Source organism: Podarcis liolepis (assembly GCF_965112155.1).
Source record: "Podarcis liolepis genome assembly, chromosome: Z".
Taxonomy (NCBI): domain Eukaryota; kingdom Metazoa; phylum Chordata; class Lepidosauria; order Squamata; family Lacertidae; genus Podarcis; species Podarcis liolepis.
In genome coordinates this window covers 46,891,735-46,910,308 of record NC_139570.1, presented here as the reverse complement: position 1 = coordinate 46,910,308, position 18,574 = coordinate 46,891,735, and the positions used below count along the sequence as shown (strand labels likewise).

The window sequence follows — 18,574 nt, the reverse complement described above, 5'->3', positions numbered from 1 at the left end:
CACACTGCTCACCCAGCCTTGATCAACTGCAGAAGCCCTTGACTGCTTCTGCTTGACTGAAATGTACTCTTAAACTGCGATCGCTCCTCTTGCTTGCATGTTTCTGCCTTTTGAAACCTCTGTGTTTCTGCATGACTGGAATGTAGCCAACTGTACAAACGTTGCTCTGTGTATTTTTTTTTTATTTTTTTTTTGCCACCTCTGGCCCTTGGGTTGCAAAAGGGTCCCACCCCCACCCCTGAAAGAAGCCCCCATGCCTCTGGGTTTTTCTGCTAGAGGGATCTGAATCATTCAGAACAGAGCTCCAACTTTACTCTGCTCCAGGTGGGGGGGGGGAGTATCCCATGTGCAAGAGGGGTCTGAAGCGCAGGATGCTGGCTCAGCAGCAGCAACAGCATGGCACTCAAAATGTCCTCTGTACTGCCAGGAGCCAGCAACCTTTTCCGAATTATTAACTCAAATCAGATGAGATCAGCATCCCCGGACCTAACTTGTTCCATCTGCTGCTTCTTGCTGACTTGCAGAGTTCTGGGAGAAGGACTTACAGGTTTTGAGGGCATCCCACATCCTGCTTGGCAAAAGCTCTCTCCTTCCACCAGAGTGTTGTAGAATCGATGCAGCCCTTTGTGTGTCTGCATTGTGGCTCTGCTGGTGGAGGGTCTTACACACACATCTCCAAGTTATTTTACTCCAGTTCGTTTCCTTGTGCAGCAGATGTTCCCAAAAGACTGAACCCCATGGTTTGCAGCAGTGACCAGTCCAGATCTTTCTCTAGGGGCAGACAGTCACTTGACATGCACATTTGTGTATGAAGTAGGGTAGACATATTGAAATTAATGTACCTAAGTGCATCATGTCCATGAATTTCAAGGGGTCTACTCCAAGTAGGACTAAGATTGGGTTGTATCCCAATCAGAGTAGACCCACTGATTATTTTTTTTAATGACTAACTTTAATTCCATTCATTTCAGTGGGTCTACTCTTGAGTGTAACTTAGTTGGATACAACCCATAGTTTTAAACTACTCATTTTTGGCAATAAATTAGTCTGCTTCCATCCCAGTAGCGTAGCTAGACAGGGACGGGGCGGGGGCATTTTTCTTTGTTATTATGGTATGTATTTTGTTTTTATATTGTAAACTGCCTTGAAGAGTGGTGTAGAAATTTAATAAACAATAACAATAAAATAAAGTCTGCACAGGAATGGAAGAGGGTGGACTCAGTAGTCTCATCCTCATGTAGTACTAGGAAGAATTGGACCCTCATGGGTCCCTCCCTCCCTCCCTCCCCTTCTTCAACACGGGTGACAAGCAACATCTTCCACAGCACCTGGAGGTGGCACGCCCAGCTCAGTCCTCCAGTGCCTTGCCTCTGCTTCCCACTGCAGCATCTGTTGCCTGAGGCAATTGCCTCAGTTTGTCTCATTGTAGGGCTGGCCCTAAGGCCACCACTGGATGCTGTGCTTATCCAGTTGTCCACATGAATGTGTGAACATGTCCTTTTAGCAGGCTTAGCTTTGGGAGGCCAGAGTTAACAGGTGAGAACTTTCACTGTGTGTTTTTGTTTAATAGGGCTTCATTGGCTATTTTACAAGGGTATTAAATTGTAGGCCATCTCACATGCCAGGGTTAGGATGGCCTAGAAATTCTAATAAAAATAAGAAGTTGTCAGCAGTGCAGCTATTTCCTTCAGTTGTTTATATTTTTGAGAGTAAATAATTTGCTGTGCATTGCCTAATTCTTTCCAAATGCCTGACAAAAAAGAAGAAGAAGCCTTGCTGCTTTGGGGGAAAATATACTGTATATGTAAGTTTACATGGAATAAGCACCTCCTGTGAGAATATTCTAAGAGTCTGCATCCACAGCAAAATGTGGACTGATAGGCTTAACTACTTGATGATGCAGGCAGGGGTGGCCCTTTTCAAATTGTCCACCCTTCCCACCCCCCCGCAAATAAGTCAACTAAGATCAGGGAGAGAATTGTTGGTCCAATCGCTGCCTGCTATGCTTTCTACTTGAAAGGGATAATTTTTGCTATGTCTTGTGTGTATGAACATCCTATGTACACACAGTCCCACTATCCAAACACTCATGCAAAAATTCACTTATCCGATCACGAGGAATTAGTACCCAAACCTTGCTATACACACTGCAGTTTCAGATATCCAAACAACCAGACCTGCGTGTAGTAGTGTACCAAAACAAGCAGCCTTAAGCGAGCCTTACTTTTTGTGTTTTGTTAGTCCATTGGAGCCGTTTTGCCAGATATCGTGGTGGGTTGGAGGGAGAGAGAGCAGATAAGAGAGTGGTCTTTCCTTCCTTGTTTGTCTTTTGCAAGGTTTCAGGGGGTTTTCTTGGGTTTTCCTCAGCCCTTTCCTCAGTTCGTGGTCAAAATTCCATGGTCAGGAATGCATTATAAATTTTCTCTTAGGAATCACTGGAAATTGTCTGCTTGTTATGCGAACGCTTGCCTAACAGACCATTTCCTGAGGATTTAGCCCCCATCCCTGGACATTACCGAAATTTTCTGGTTTATATGGCGACCCTACTGTAGTGCAGCCCTCATTACTAGTTGCAACAGAGAATCTCATCCTTCACAAGGTATAAGGAAGAATGAGGAGGATGTCACCCACCGATTTAGATGGTTTGAAAAAGAGGACCAATTCAGAAGGGGTTTAGACAACTTCTAAGCACTCTTGTGCACCATTAATTGAATGGTGATTTGTCAAGGAAGAACCTCATGATGAGTTATGTCCTCCTGTCATTGGTGTGGGAAAACTCCAACTTTGCTCAGAAGTCCTGTTTTGCTCTGGGGTTTTTTGCCACCAATCCTGCTTTGAACAAGCCTGGAAAATGACATTTCTGCTGCTCCAGTAAAACCAAGTCCTTTTCCATTAACCTGGGCATGTGTTTTATCCCTGATATGATGTCTGTTGTAACTTTCTTTGGTGGTGTGTGTTCAGGGTGATCAGGGAGTGCCTGGCGTGCCAGGAGACGTTGGATTCCAAGGAGACAAGGTAACTGATTTTAAGTATAAATCTTAATCTTGAGGCATTGCTGCGCCTGATTCCCACCCACCACCCGCCCTTGAGTGAGATTATTGCACTCCAAACCCACTTTCCTTCAAATTAAAACTTCTTGGGGTTTTTTATCAAATTACTAAAATTACCTTCTCTTCAAGTCAAAGCTATTAGACTGCCATGACTCATTTGTGTGCATGCTATTTGTAAAACGGGTATTAATTATTATTTCTGAACTGCTTTATTTATTGTTGTGTTGTTGTGAGCCACTTTGGACACAATTTTATGAAAAAGTAGCATGCATACAAATAAGCAGATTATCTTCGTGATTAATAATAATTAATAATTAATGTTTCACCTTAATCAATGAGATCCTCTGCTGGGACATTTATTTTGGGCGGGGGAGCTTTTAACATGGCAGGTCATGCCCTGCAGAACTCACTGCAAATACATATTTGGCAGGAATTGCCCCTAGTTTCTTTTAGATGTCTTTTAAAAATGGAATTGTTCAGACAGTCCTTTGGACCAAGGATTTTTTTACCAACAAATTTTTATTGATTTGGTACTGATGCTTTTACTAACGCTATTATTGCAGCATTGTGTTTTCACGTTGTTTACCACCTTGTTACATTTTCTATGAAAGTGTATGCATATAATTTTTATGCCCCTTTTCATTCACTGACTACCGAAGTGGTTACCAATCAAAACTGCAGTAGTAAAAGATTACAATGAATTATTCAACAATCTAAAGAACTGGTAATAGCAGCTGGGGAATCTCATTAGCCTGGTCAGTATGTCTGGTGTGTCCGGAAAGCTACCTGGGGCCTAAGGCAGTTCCAGAAGAATCTGCAGCACTTGTCAGGTATCCAGTTTGAACAGGCAAAGAGGGAATGTACAAGTCCCGCCCCCTTGATGACAACATTCATATTGGGCACCCTCCCCAGCCAATGCTTGATCAGCATTGACCTGAAGCAGGGCCAACCCACCCAATGAGGCAAGGTCAGGTGACCACTTTGAGCAGCAGGTACTCGCTGCTGCAGTGAGATCCTTGGAGGCTGATCTGCTGCCTCCTTGGTAGACCCCACCCCACCCCACCATGCCACCTCCATAGCAGCCTCTTGGTGAATAGGAGACACTACCGGTCTCCTCCCACCTCTAGGGAGGAAATGGCAAGGGCTACCCTCTGGGGTCTTTGGGGCTCTGCGCCCACCCAGCATGATTCAGAGCAGGCCCTTTCCTCTGTGACAGCCTCTGATTCCCACTTCAACCATTGGGTAAGATTGATTTGATTCTCTCCCTTGTTCCTGATGTAGATCTTCACTCACCCTTTCTTCCCTGGCTGGGGGTGCGGACACAATTTTGTGGTTCTCCTCAGGTGCCAAAACATATTGCGTTGGCCACAATTTGTAGTGAGTTGTCATGCTTAGGGCTGGAGCATACTGATTTTGCTGGGCTACAACTCCCATCGTCCCTGACTGTTGCACATTCTTGCCTGGGGCTGTCCTCTAGAAGCTTCTCTTCTGTTTTTCAGGGTAGCCAAGGTTCACCTGGTATGCCAGGTGCCAGAGGAAAGCCAGGACCTGCTGTAAGTAACTGCTCCTGTTTCCATTTTGACCCATAAAGGCTTCTGCCAGTAGTCTACTACTCAGAACCAGCGTAATGGCTAGAGCAACCTTGTCCCCAGTTGTTTTAGGATTACAGCTCCCATCATTCCTGACCATTGCCCATGGATGAGGGTGTTGGGGTTTGTAGTGCAACAACATCTAGGGACCCAAGATTGGGGAAGGCTGGATTACTGGGGAGAAGAAAGGTGGTATGTAAATATAAGAAAATAAAAGGTGATTGAATGTGTCCTCGTGAAAAAAGTATTTTCTTGGTAAGCCAGGTAGAAAGCAAACCTAGTCCTGACCTGCTAGATGGAAGGGTATATTGGTTTTATGTTTTATGTAGGAGCATTTCAGTAGGTGAGCACCCAGCTTGACTGCCTCAATCTTAAAAAGCCCTCTCTTGAATCATTGTTCCCCTTCTGGTTTTTCGCAGGGGAAGATCGGTGACAAAGGTGCAGTTGGAATTCCAGGATCACCTGGCCCTGAGGTACGAGTTCAAGATGGCTTCTTCTTTTGGAGACCTATTGCCATTTTTTTAGTTGGTTTCTTCTTAAACCGCATTCTATCCTGAGCTGGTCATCCTTCATTCCTTAAAATTCATCCACTTCTCTGAATCCCACCCCCTTGCTTATTACATTTTTTTAAAAGGCAAGTAAAATGAATGTAAGAAGGGCCCTGCTGGATCAAGCCAAGGACCCATCCAGTCCAGCTTCCTGTTCTCAGAGTGGCCACCCAGATGCCTGGGGGAATCCAAAATGGATCAACTCAGCTGCCTGCAGGCTTGGACCCTTCCTGGGAGCAGGGAAGGCTATCTCAATGGGGCAAATGGGACTGGGCCCCATCAACCTCACCCCGCACTCAGCCAGCCCACAGCTGCCTACTTCTTACATGCATCCAGTCTAGTGCGGTGGAACTTCCTATCAGCGTCCTCCTTCATAGCCTCTGTGTTACCCTTGTATAACTTAGGTGGGAGGATGATGGTGACAAAACCAGAATTAGGCAGCCTCTGCCTGTCATTGGCTCTACTTGCTGTTGGTCTCCCTGCTTCCCATTCTACCAGTCCCAATAGGCACCAGCTCCCACAGCTTGGGGGGGGGCGTGGCTTTGGGAGCTGTCACAGTGAGCTCCTGCCCCACTGTTTAGGGCTGAGTGGGCAAAATGGAATCTGGTATCATCTTCAAAAGACTAGTAGATTTCTTGTGGCATAAGCTTTCGTAGGCCCAGGCCTGCTTTGCCCATTGATGTCTTTTTGTAATCAGCATAATGCTTGTGCCCCGAAACTCCTTTTTGAGTTTGCTGTAACAGACGGGACATAACGTAGGAGTCTAGTGGAGCACCCTCATCACTTGAAGCATCTGGGTCATATTTTTTGGTTGTAGGGACTCATTCGGCTGAAATGAGAGGAAAAGAAGGAAAATAAAGAAAGGAGTTCATCCAGGAAAGCTCCCCACCATATTGGTCAGCCCTCAGTTATTAATATGTTTGTATCAGGAATAGTCTTTGGCAGATACTAGAAAGCCAACGGGGTTAAAATAAATAAAGGCTATTTAAGTAATGGGACACGGTCTTGGTGGCTGAACTAGCATCCTATAAACATGTCAGAGAGGAAAGGCAGAACATGGATAGCTTTAAAAGAGAAATGGTTTGTATTATGAAATTGTATGCATCAAAACAGTTTGTGCCATAGTCAAAATATGAGTCTTAAAAGCTTGTGGTGAGGTTCTGGATTAGTTTCAATGAATTATATTTTTCGGAATGGCTGTCCTGTGAAGTTTACTACAGTTTCTCTCGTTCATGTATGTGATGAGGCAGTGGTTGAGTATTGTCCAGCATTCTTTTATACAGTATAAGGAACAGGATGAAACACTAAATATTTAAAGAGCGCCACCTATCTTCCTGAAGAAGGCTAATTTAAGCCCAGGTCCTTTGGTTATTTTTGCAATGTGGTTGCTGGTGCAAAGTTGCTCCCCCTCTCTTGGCTACCTCTTGCACTGCTCCAGTAATATACAGTGGTACCTCAGGTTAAGAACTTAATTCGTTCTGGAGGTCCGTTCTTAACCTGAGGTACCACTTTAGCTAATGGGGCCTCCCCCTGCCGCCGCGCTGCCGCCTGAAGCAAAGTTCTTAACCCGAAGTACTATTTCTGGGTTAGCGGAGTCTGTAACCTGAAGCATCTGTAAACCGACGTACCACTGTACAACTGTCACAGTCAGTGGGGGAGGCTGTAGTTCAATGATAGAACATCCGCTTCGCAGGCAGACATTCACAGCTTTGATCCACGGAATCTCTAGCTAGCACTAGGATGAAATTGTGCAGAGCTGCTGCCAGTCAGGTTAGAAACTGCTGAGATGGAGGAACTCAGTATAAGGCAGAGTCCTGTTGGTAGTATGAATATTTCCCATGTCACAGTTCTGGTGGGAGTGGGGCTGTGGGGCAGGAAGAGCCGATGGGATCTTAGCCACCTTTGTGTTCATAGAATATTTTATGTTACTGGTGCAATGAGGGAGACATTTCCTATGGTAAGTCTCACCTGAAAAATGATACATGGAATGAGGTGTGGCATCTGATCCTATGCATATTCATTTTTGCAGTGAGGAACTTGTAGCCTTCTAGATATTACTGAACTCCTGACTCACATCAGCCCTGACCATTGGCTGGGCTCCAGCAGCCCCTGGAGAGCCTCAGGTTCCCTGCCCTATATTCCTATATTGTAGGTCACTTTGAGTTTTCTTTGCATAAAAAGACCGAATAGGTATAAATAATAAATAACAACAACAACAACAATGTCCATGCTTTAAAGTAAACTCCACTGGGTTCAGTGTGTGCATGGGGTTTGAGTTGCGCCATTTAATCATCCCTGTTAAAGATGAACTTGGGGCTTCCAATTGAAGGATATTTATTCATTTCATATATTTATATATTGCTTACTACTAAACAGTCCCTAATCAGTTTACAAATGAACAAAAGAATAAATCAGACAATGAAACCGAAAAACCACAAGGCAATATAAAACAATAATATTAAAAAGGCAGAATTGTAGCAACACAGCATTTACACACACAGTGTTTAAAATTCCACCCTTAGCAATATGAAGCAATTGATTTCTAATTCTGCAGTTGGGATAGGCAGGGCATGCTAGGTATGAGGAATCTGTGGCTCCCCAGATGTTTCTGGACTACAGCTCATATCCCCCATGACCACTAGACTTGCTGGCTGAGGCTGCTGGGAGCTGGAGTCCAACAACATCTGGCAGGCCAAAGGTTGATGAGCAATAGGTTCAGGAAGGACAAAAGGAAGTATGTTTTCATACAGGCTTGTATTAATGTACTGAATTCATTACCATGAGTCAGCACCAGCTCCAGGTTTTGCAGGCCCCCAGACAAGATGCCCTCAGAAGGATGCCTTCACTGAGTGGGTCTCCTCCTCCTCACCAAGGTTACTGCTACTCATTCAATTGCCTGTTCCCTGTGAGCCCAAGCCATATCATTGCCCAAAAGAGGAGTGAGGATCCTGTGGCCCCCTAGATGTTCATAGAATTGTAAAGTTGGGACTATTGGGGTCATCTACTCCAGCTTCCTGCCAAACTGGGATTTGAACCCATGACCTTGAGTCTCGTGTTCTACCAACTGAGCTATCTTGGATGTTGTTGGACTCCAACTCCCATCAGCCCCAAGCAGCATGAACATTGGTCAGGGATGATGGGAGTTGTAGTCTGACAACATTTGGAAGGCCAGAGTTTCTCCATCCCTGACCAATAAGAGTGCTGTTGTCACTCTTCATATGCTTTTAGAGGACAGGTCAACAGGCAGTGATACCAAGCAGAAACAGTGTCAGAGGGCTGGACTGATGCCAGCCCCAACACAAGATGTGGTGATCGCCACTGGCTTAGATTGAGGTTAAGGGCTATCAGTGGCTTGTAGCCATGATGGCTGTGCTCTCCGTCCACTGTTGGAGGCAGTATGCCTCTTGGCGGAGGTTAGTTCACAAGGCCAAATGGGGCAGTGCCCTCAGCCGAGGGGTGGCCAAGGCTGCCAACCTCCTCCTCCTCCACCCTAGTCTCAATGTTCCCTTTGTAGGACTCAACAGGGAGGAGGATGGGGACAAAACCCGAATCAGTAGGCTTGTCTATCATTGGCTCTGGCTGCACCTGATGTTGGTGCCCCTGCCTTCTGCCCCACCAGTCCCAATGGATACCAACCACCACTGATGCCTTTGAATACCAGTTGCTGGGAATCGCAGGTGAGGGGAATACTTCTGCATTGCTTGTGAGCTTCCCATGAGCATCTGGTTAGCTGCTGTGAGAAAAGGACACTGAACTAGATGGGCCCTTGGCATGATCCAGAAGAGCACTTCTGATGTCTTTGTGGCATTGTAATTAGTGGAGGACTGAGCTGTCATTAGCCTGGACCAGTTTGTAATTGATGGAGGGCAGATCTATTAATGGTTATGAATCTTCCACATTCAGAGAAGGCAGAATGCCACTGGGTTGCCAGTGGGGTGGGAGGGCACACACTGGCTGTGTGTGAGAGAGAGACAAAGAGAGTTGGACACTGCTTGTTGCCTGTCTGGAAGCATGTTTAAGGCCACCGTGGGAAGCAGGATGTTGAACTACATGGACCTCTGCTCTGATTCTGGTTGAGTTCTTAGTACATCATCATCAATATCATTTTATTATTTATGCCCTGCCCATCTGACTGGGTTGCCCCAGCCACTCTGGGTGGCTTCCAACACACATAAAAACAATTAAAAATTCCCCTATACAGGGCTGCCTTAAGATTCCTTTCTAAAAATTCTGTAATTCTTTATCTCCTTGATATCTGATGGGAGGGTGTTCCAGGGAGGGCACCACTACCAAAATGACCCCCTGCTTGGTTCTCTGTAACATCAGTGCTGGATCTCAGTGTCCAGGCTGAACAACGGGGTTGGAGACGCTCCTTCAGGTATACAGGGCCAAAGCCATTTAGGGCTTTAAAGGTCAGCATCAGCTCTTTTAAAAAGACATGTGCATCATTGGCGCATGGTTTCAAATATTGGCTCACACCACCAGCTCCCCCCCCCCAGTCAATGTTCTGGTATTTTGCTGGATCTGGAACAGCTCTCCATTGAGTGGTATCACTTGATAATCTTTCTCTTTGTTAATATTGGCTTGGACTGTGGCTTTCTTTGTTTCCTTAGTTGAATGGATTGTGGGCGAAAAATGGGGTTGGTGTTAAACGTCAAGTGCTCCAGCTAATGAGCATGTCGTCACCTCTCCATTTGCAATGCCAAGTCTGCTCCCCCCCCCCCCCCACTCTTCTTGGTCAAGCTTGCAATGCTTTGATTTATTTGTTCAAGAAAACATGACTAGCTGCTGACTCTAAATGCGGAAAGAATTGAATGGGGACTGCCTTTGCTGTGTCGTGCCAAGGAAACATTTGCTGACATAAGCACATCTTTAGCTGAGAGAAAGGGGAAAGTTTTCATGACAAAGAAGGATTGATTTATGCTAAGGAACAAACAACACATTCATAGAATTATCGGGCTGGAAGGGACCCCAGGGGTCATCTAGTTCAGCCCCCTGCAATGCAGGAATATCAACCAAAGCATCCCTGACAGGCGGCCATCCAACCTCTGCTTAAAAACCTCCAAGGAAGGAGAGTCTACAGTCTTCCAAATGAGACTTTCCCACTGTGGAACAGCTCTTAGTGTCAGAAAGTTATTTCTTAATGTTTAGTCGGAATCTCCTTTCTTGTAAGTTGTATCCCTTGCTTCAGGCCCTACCCTCCAGAGCAGGGGAGAACAAGCTTGCTCCATCTTCTATGAGACAGCGCTTGAGATATTTGAAGATGGCTATCCCATCACCTCTCAGTCTTCTCTTCTCCAGGCTCTTATATTCTACAGCATAAGATATTGTTCAGACAATTAGCAGATTTCTGAAGTTAATTGCAAGTGGGGGTGGGGCGCATGCAAATGGGAAGATTAACAGTTCCCTTATACTGAGTCAGATCCTTGGTTCATCAAGTTCGGCATTGTCCACACTGACTGGTTCTACCTGGAGATGCTGGGATGGAACCTGGACCTTCTCCATGCAGAGAAGAAGCTCTACTGCTGAACCACAGTCCTTCCCCAATTAGCAGGCATGTCCCTCCCCTGACCAAATTGAGACCACAGTTGGGAGCAACTCCCCACAATCCCGAGTCCCAATCTGAATCAGCCTGCTCCCCAGTGCCCGCAAGTTATTATTTATACAGTGCCCCAGATTTTAGGCATGGTATGATAGGCAAAAGAACCAAAAGAACAGGCATTATTTTGATTAATTACTGGGTTCAGACCTACTGTAAGCAGGAAAACCTGCTCCCTGCTTTGCTGGCCTTTTCCCACCTGGCCTGGGAGGACGGGGCCCCAACTGACTCCAGCTGCAAGAGCTGAGGCTGATGAACAGACTCTTAGAATGGGGTATTGTTTACTGGTTTTTATTTTTATAATTATTTATGTGGAAATTGATTAGCTTGGTTGTGTATTTTTGATGTGTTTTATTTATTGGTTATGTCTACTTTCTTATGTTGCAGTTATGTTTTTCCATGTAAGCAGCCTTGAGCATGGTTTGAATCCTGGAAAGGTGGCATACAAATAAAATAATGTTTGTACGTATGTACTGTATAGTAACTTCATGCAGCCACTTAAGACACTATGGTTTGAGAGAGTGTGTTTTGGTCACTCCACTGAATAAGCCTTTATATCAAGCTATAATACTGGACCTAGCTTCAGTGTTCCCTCAGCCTGTAGAAGAAGCAAAAAATCAACAATTTGGCAACCACAGAATAAAATCAACATTACACACACAACCCCCCTCCAGTCTAGGCTTAAGTATATAGGTACATAGCAAAACAAGAGTTGACCAACAAAAAAGTTTTTGGTGCTGGTCTTGCTACACTACAATGAGAGCCTGGTTTATTTCAGCAGGCAACAGGCTAGCTCTCTCCTCCCAATGCCTGGTGTGTGAAGCTTTAGCTTGGGGACCTTGTTGTTTTAACACCATTTCTGTCTGATGCTCTCTAGGGCTTTCCAGGTGACATTGGCCCACCAGGACAAAATGGCCCCGAAGGCATTAAGGTGAGTGGTGCTGAAATAAACAGACTTTGCATTTTTCTTGGCAAGTGCCAGTGCATATGAAAGAACCAAAGAAAGAATGGCTGGGTAAGGAGAGGAAGAGGAAAAATCCTGGAGATCCCTGCAGATAGTCATGGCCAAAGCTCTGGTTTTTAGGGCTTGTTTGTGTTGAGATGGCTCCAAGAGAGCTGGAACAGATTTCTTTTTTCTCTCTTGGTCTCTCTCCCCTCTCAATCTGCAACAGAATTGATGTTGGATGCCGTCCTGTGGCAACACACACTGGAAGGCAGCTTTCACTCTGTGTTTCGATGAGCCCTTGGAAGCTTGTGTGTTTTTTCTCAGCCTTCCCCACTCCCCCCCCTTGTCTGTTGCAGGGAAAACCAGGAGCACGTGGGTTACCTGGCCCCAGGGGACTACCTGGCCAAGAGGTAAGAAAGGAGCAGGAGATGCTGACATGTCTTTGACCATGCTGCGTAGTCCAAACCTACTGGAGGGCACTGGCTTGGCCATGGCTTCAGACACCTTTCCTGCTTTAAGCAAACTTCCTTTCTTTCATAGCGTTATACAACTGAACTTGTAGATTATCTAGTCCAGCCCCCTTCCAATTCTGCTTGATGCAAGAAATCTGACAGGTGGCTCTCCCTAGCCCACTTCCTCCTGTTTTATTTGATTTGTTTTGTGTGTTGTGCTTTATGATGGGCGTAAAGCCGAATAAACATTTTGATTGATTGATTGATTGCTTTAAGAGAGGTAGAGAGAGAGCATCACCACTCTGGCAACTGGGTCCATTGCCAAACTGCCCTCGTGAACAATAAGTGTCTCCTTATGTTCAGTCCAACCCATCCTGTAACCCATTAGGATCAAGACCTGCTCTCTGAGGCTGTAGAGAACAAGCCATGGACCTCCTATAAGTAGCAGCCCTATGTATTTTGCAAGAGAGCGGCCATGTCTCCCCCCATCTCCCCGTCTGGGTCCCTCCAGACCACTAATCTGGGGCCAGTGGTGGTATAGAGAGTAGAGGGCCAGACTAGGACATTGGGAGTTAGGGGTTCAGCCAGGAAACTCACTGGGGGACCTTGGGCCAATCAGTGCCTCTCAGCCCAATCGCAGGGTAATTGTGAAGTCAAAACTGGGAATGGGAGAACCATGTATGTCACCTTGAGCTCTTTGAATAAAGGTGGGGCATAAATGCAATAAATAAAATATTTATTGAGCAGTCATCCTGATTCACTTGCATAAAGCTGACTTGGAGGTTAAATTATATTTGGTCTTGATAGAGCATTCTTTCCTGATTTGTGGGGCAGTTATACAACAGTGAGCATTCATTCTGCTTTCACACTGATTTTCTTGTGGGATGTTTATATGCATTTCCATTAATCATTCATTCATCCTGCACTTTTCAATTAATTTTCCCATTGCTTTCCAAACTGCAAAGTCCACTTCGGTTTTTTAAAAGGGTGACAGAGCCCTTTAATCCACCATAAATGGGCTCTGGCATGTGCAGTATTGGTGGGTTGGAAGTCTCTTCTGTTCCTTCTGCCTTTCCTCACGGGACTTTCTTTCCATGCTGCTGACCATCTTCCTCGCCTTCCTTTGACCTCATTCCACTTTGATTAATGCAGCTTAAATTTGCATTTGCCTTTCTTGTTTAATTTACAGCCAAACCACCTTGATGACTCATGGCAATCCTGAGATCCTTTTCTGATGTACTGCTTCCCTCTTCCAGGAAAATACTTTGCAGTAGTTGCACCAGGTGGTGCTTGCATCTTTTAAAAATAATAAAGGGTTGTAAGCCAACTCAGTTCTACTCAGAGTAGAACCACTGAAATTAAGTCCATCATGCTCATTACTTTCAATAGGTCAACTCTTGAGTAGGACTAGCATTGGATACAACCCAGAGAGAAGATGCTTTTTCCTTCTAGAACAGGGGTCTGCAACCTTTAAGACAAAAAGAGCCACTTGGACCCGTTTCCGAAGAAAAAAAAACTGGGAGCCACAAAACCATTGCGACATTTAAAACAAATATAACACTGCATATATTGTTTCTTACCTTAATCTGACAGCGGGCGGGAAGGTGACGTCGGGACGGTGCGTGACTAACGCACGCACCGCCCCCATGCGACGTCACAGCCAGTACAGCGCCCGCCACAGTGGGGAGTGTCGGGGCGCACAATGCGCCTCCTCCCCTCGCTAGTATCCGCCCCGGAGCCGCAGCAAAGGTGTAAAAGAGCCACATGCGGCTCCGGAGCCGCGGGTTGCAGACCCCTGTTCTAGAACAATTACTTGACTTTGCTCTCCTGCAACTTACTAATGAACCAAATAAAACCCATTTTATGAATTAACTGGATAACAGCCCTGTTTTGACCTGTCTCCCATTTTCCTTTTGTGATCCAGGGTGATGAAGGACCAGTGGGACCACCTGGCATCCCAGGGGCAGAGGTAAGAGAGATGAAGAGGGCTGTCATTGTTGTGGGCAGGTGTGGGGAGTTTTTTACATTTTTATTTTGCTTTGTGAGTGAGACGGCACAACGGCACTTTCTCACCCTGGCGCCGTTGGGCCAGCCCTCAATTATATTTAGTGCGACCACCTCATGGTACACCAGTTATGCAAATTTCTATAATTTACCCCAGATTATCTAGTAAGGGACTTGTGTGAGGGAAAACTTATTGATTTAGAGTCTCAGGCAGAAGTTAATCAAACGAACACAAAAAGTTTTATTAAACATAGGACGTTTATGACACAAAGTGGGCCAGGAAACGAGTTCTTTCAGGTAGAATTTAACTTACTTACTTGTAAGTAAGTTAAGATGTCTCAGGCTTAAACACAATATTGTAGATACAACTCTTAAACTTCAGTTACTAAACATCAGTTGGTACACTTCAGGTAGATAAATATTCAGGTTTCCCAAAGAAATGGTAAAATGTTCAAATCAGTGTCTGTCACTTAGATAATACAATACTTTCAAGACCACTTCCCTCACAGCTTAATCCTTTGGTTCATGAGTGAAGGGCATTTTTCCTCAGTTACCCCCTCTCTTAACAATCCCACACCTGAGATATTATAAATGGTATTACAGACCCAGGGGATCTCCTCTCCCCTTGTCACTGGGTTGGGAGTCTTCAGTACCTAGAAGAATTCTCCCTTCCTGGCTAGACTGACCCCTCAGGGAGCCTGAATTCCCATAGGATCTGTCTCTCCTGGCTCAGACTCAGCCCTCCCGGCATACTCCTGTCTGGACACCTTCCCCAGACCCTCAGCATGGTCTCCCTATCCCAGCTACGAGGCTCTGTCCTCTCCCTATGGATAGTCTCCTCAGAGTGTCTCTCCTTTCCCCTCAGAACCCCTTCACCCTCTCTCCCAATGTGAAACCTGTATAACCTCTGCAAACCAATCGTATCCCTCCCCCAGAACTCTGGCCAATCAAACGCTGTTGCCAGTCAACCATTTGCTGGCAGGGGAAAAAACAAACACTTGGTGACCCAGCCTGCCCACCAAACAAACTTTTCTGTCACAGCTAGTTTCTAACCAGGGCTTAATTTCAACCATTCCTTCCCCCACCCCCTTATCCCCATGGCTTTGAACCCAGAATATATTTTGAATGGTTCACACTTCAAACATGTTGAATAATAATAAAAAGAGTGCTCTGAGCATGTGCAGAGTGCATTTTGCTCACCACCGTGCTCTGAACAGGTTTGAATCTCTGCTTCCACACCCACCTTTTTTTTTTTTTAAAAGGTAACTGACAGCCCTGTTTTGGTAACCAGAATATGCACTTGGCTTGTCCCCTGCTTGCTTTTAGATACTTGGTCAAGGTCCTGTTATTTCAGTGAAACTATTTCAGTTGGTACTCATTTTTTGTTCATTGTTGCTTTGTTTGTAATGAATATATATGTAATGAATACACACACACACACACACACACACACACACACCATTTTAATGTATTTCATAACTAATGGTTAGATTGGCTTGAGGGTCAGCACATACAGAAAGGAGGGACTGAATTATTTTAATTAATCCATAAACCTTCATGGGGCAGGGGCGGAATTCCCTTCAGAGTCAGGCCATCTTGTTTTTGCAACCTTCTCCCAGTTCCTGACTGGTCTGACAGGTTACAGAAAGGCTTCTTTAAGAGCATGCTGACTAATTTGGTCGAATTTGGTGACCTGGAATTCTCTCCAACTCAGGCTGAGGCAGCTGTGGAGGTTCTAGCCCACATGATGATGGTTATTTACATTTATTAGTTGCTCCCCCCTCCCCCCAAAATGTGACCTTGTCATATTCATAAGTCAAATCCATGGGATTCAAAGCACATTTAACGCATATGGTTTTCCCCAGGGCACTGTATTTTACCCCTCACAAAGCTACAATCCCCATGATTCTTTGGGAGAAGAAGTGTGTGGCCTGGATGTTACCTTACATAGTCCAAACTAACTTACAGATAAAGCAATCATGTTTGTACTGATTCCTGTGCCTCTTGCTTCTGCTCCTGACAGTGTTTTCTGCACTTGTATGTGTGTGTCATTTTTCAGGGTCCACTTGGCAGGAAAGGATTTCCAGGCAAACCAGGCCCTGATGGCTTAAAGGTAAAGATGGCTTTGTTTTAGACACAAGAAGGGAGGCATTTGGGTAAAACGTGGTGTTAAAATCCAGGGAACCCTACTGCTTAAGTTTCAACATGCTGTGCATTTGAAAGTTGCTTCAAATGGCCATTTTTTACTATTCTTTCTTGCTCTGGAAATTCCTACTCATGGTGGTTTCTGTGGCAGAAAGAATGATGGTGCATATTTTTGGAAGCCACAGAGTTTTATTATTAACCATTTTAAAATGTCTTCCCTCCCCACCACCATCCTTTTTCTTTCCATCAATCTGTTTTGGATTTTCTCCATCTCTCTCTCTCCCCCCCTCCCCCCCCCAAATAGTTCTAGGGCATGCTTCTCTCCCCTTCCGATTCCTTCCAGAGATAAAAAAATGTAACTCTTGAAACTGAAGAACAACAAGGCATCCCAAGCAGCCTTTCTGTAATCATGGGGCATGGAACCCGAGAGAATGCAGCTGCTGTTGCCATAAGACTCCCCTCCCCTCGCCCCCACTGCCACATCCTGTGTAAATGCTGTGCTAATTGGTTGCTTTTCTGCTAGGCAACCATGCCCTTTGCACGATTTTCAGCATATTTGCAGCTTGGTTAAATCTCTGCTACTCTTTAATTATTATTTTTTGGTTACCGCTAGGTGCTAGGTGCTGTACTGAATATAGGAGCAATACTGGGCCTGCCCAGAAGACCTAGGCTCTGCTGAGCCTTATTGCTCCTCTGTGCTTCATGGCTCAGTTCAGAGATCACATCAAGCCATGGTTAAGGGAGCTTAACTGTGGTCTTAGTAAGTTGTCTGCGTTGACAAACCATGGCCTCCAAACTGAGCAACTGTGGCTTAGAGTGTGTTTATAAACCAGCCTCTGTAGGAAGTCTGAAATGGCAAACCAGAGTTACAATCTTTGCTTTACTTCCCGAGGCTGTAGCACCCTAATGGGAAACCAGAACAGCAAAGCAGCTTTCTCTGTAGGTTTGGAAACTCAAACCATGGTTTGCTGTGGTTTCTGAATTGAGCCTGTGTCACATTATCGTGTTGTGGTGAAAACTCTAGTGTGTGAAGAGAGGAAGGGTGTCCTTTATCCATGTTGTACTTACAGTTTGAAGTGGATCCCTGGCATTTGTCCACCACAGTTTTGCAAAGACAAGAGTAGAGAACCTCTTTCAGCCCGAGGGGCCACATTCCCTTCTGGGGAACTTTCCAGGGGCCACAAGAGAGTGCTGGATGTCACATGAACCAAGGGTGGGCAGAGCACTGGAAGAGATTCTTACCTTTGTATCATAGACTACATTCCAGCCACTCAAGAGTCCAATATATTTTCACCCAACTTCTCCGTCTTCTATCTGGGGAAGCCAGGCATTACCATAGTTCAGTGGCATTCCAGCCAAGCCATATCAATTCAAGAGGGCATGGATCAGGGCTAATGAGGGATATGGCTTGGTAAGGGTCCCTAAAGGTAAAGGACCCCTGGCAATTAAGTCCAGTCGTCAACGACTTTGGGGTTGCGGCGCTCATCTCGCTTTACTGGCCGAGGGAGCTGACCTTTGTCCACAGACAGTTTTTCCGGGTCATGTGGCCAGGATGGCCAAGCCGCTTCTGGCAAAACCAGAGCAGTGCACGGAAACACCGTTTACCTTCTCGCCAGAGTGGTACCTGTTTATCTACTTGCACTTTGATGTACTTTTGAACTGCTGGGTTGGCAGGAGCAGGGACCGAGCAACGGGAGCTCACCCTGTCGCGGGGATTCAAACCGCCGACCTTCCGAGCCCTAGGCTCAGTGGTTTAGACCACAGTGCCACCCAGGTTTTTCACCACTGTGTAAAGGCATGCCTTCTCATTTGTTACCCTGTGCGGACTTTCAGTAAACTGGAAGAATCCTATCTGTGCCAAGAGTAAAATGGCCCTCAGTCAAGACAGGCCCCATCTGCACTGTATGTTTATTATAGCGCTTTACCCCAAGATTCCTGGGAAGTGTAGTTTGCTCAGAGTGCTGAGAGTCGTTAGCTCTGTGAGGCACCTCCTAAGAGCTCTCAGCACCCTTGGCGAACTACAGCTCCCGGGATTTTTTAGGGAAGCCATGACTGTTTTAAAGAGTTGGGATGTTTTAGAGTACATCTCCCTTCAGCCCCACTCAGCTTCGGAAGTCACCAGGTTGGGAAAGACTGCAGTTGGGAAGCAGAGAGTCTAGTGAATAAAGAATTCTTCTTTGAACTCTACGTTCATGAGCAAACCTGTCTGTCACAGTAATAAGTCTGAAAAACACTTTGCAA

At 45.5% G+C, this 18,574-nt stretch overlaps 1 protein-coding gene across 8 annotated transcripts in view; it reads left to right on the top strand.

Moving 5' to 3' along the window:
- COL27A1 (collagen type XXVII alpha 1 chain) overlaps window positions 1-18,574 on the top strand; it is a 252,548-nt gene that overhangs the window by 123,348 nt on the left and 110,626 nt on the right. For all 8 annotated transcript variants that reach the window (XR_014521564.1, XR_014521565.1, XM_083485690.1 and 5 more), the window contains 7 exons: window positions 2,962-3,015; window positions 4,550-4,603; window positions 5,059-5,112; window positions 11,664-11,717; window positions 12,089-12,142; window positions 14,109-14,153; window positions 16,248-16,301. Coding sequence is in view for 6 of the 8 variants with exons in the window: in XM_083485690.1 (XP_083341816.1) it covers window positions 2,962-3,015; window positions 4,550-4,603; window positions 5,059-5,112; window positions 11,664-11,717; window positions 12,089-12,142; window positions 14,109-14,153; window positions 16,248-16,301 (369 nt within the window). In the remaining 2 variants the exon portion in view is untranslated. The remainder of the gene's footprint in view (window positions 1-2,961; window positions 3,016-4,549; window positions 4,604-5,058; window positions 5,113-11,663; window positions 11,718-12,088; window positions 12,143-14,108; window positions 14,154-16,247; window positions 16,302-18,574) is intronic.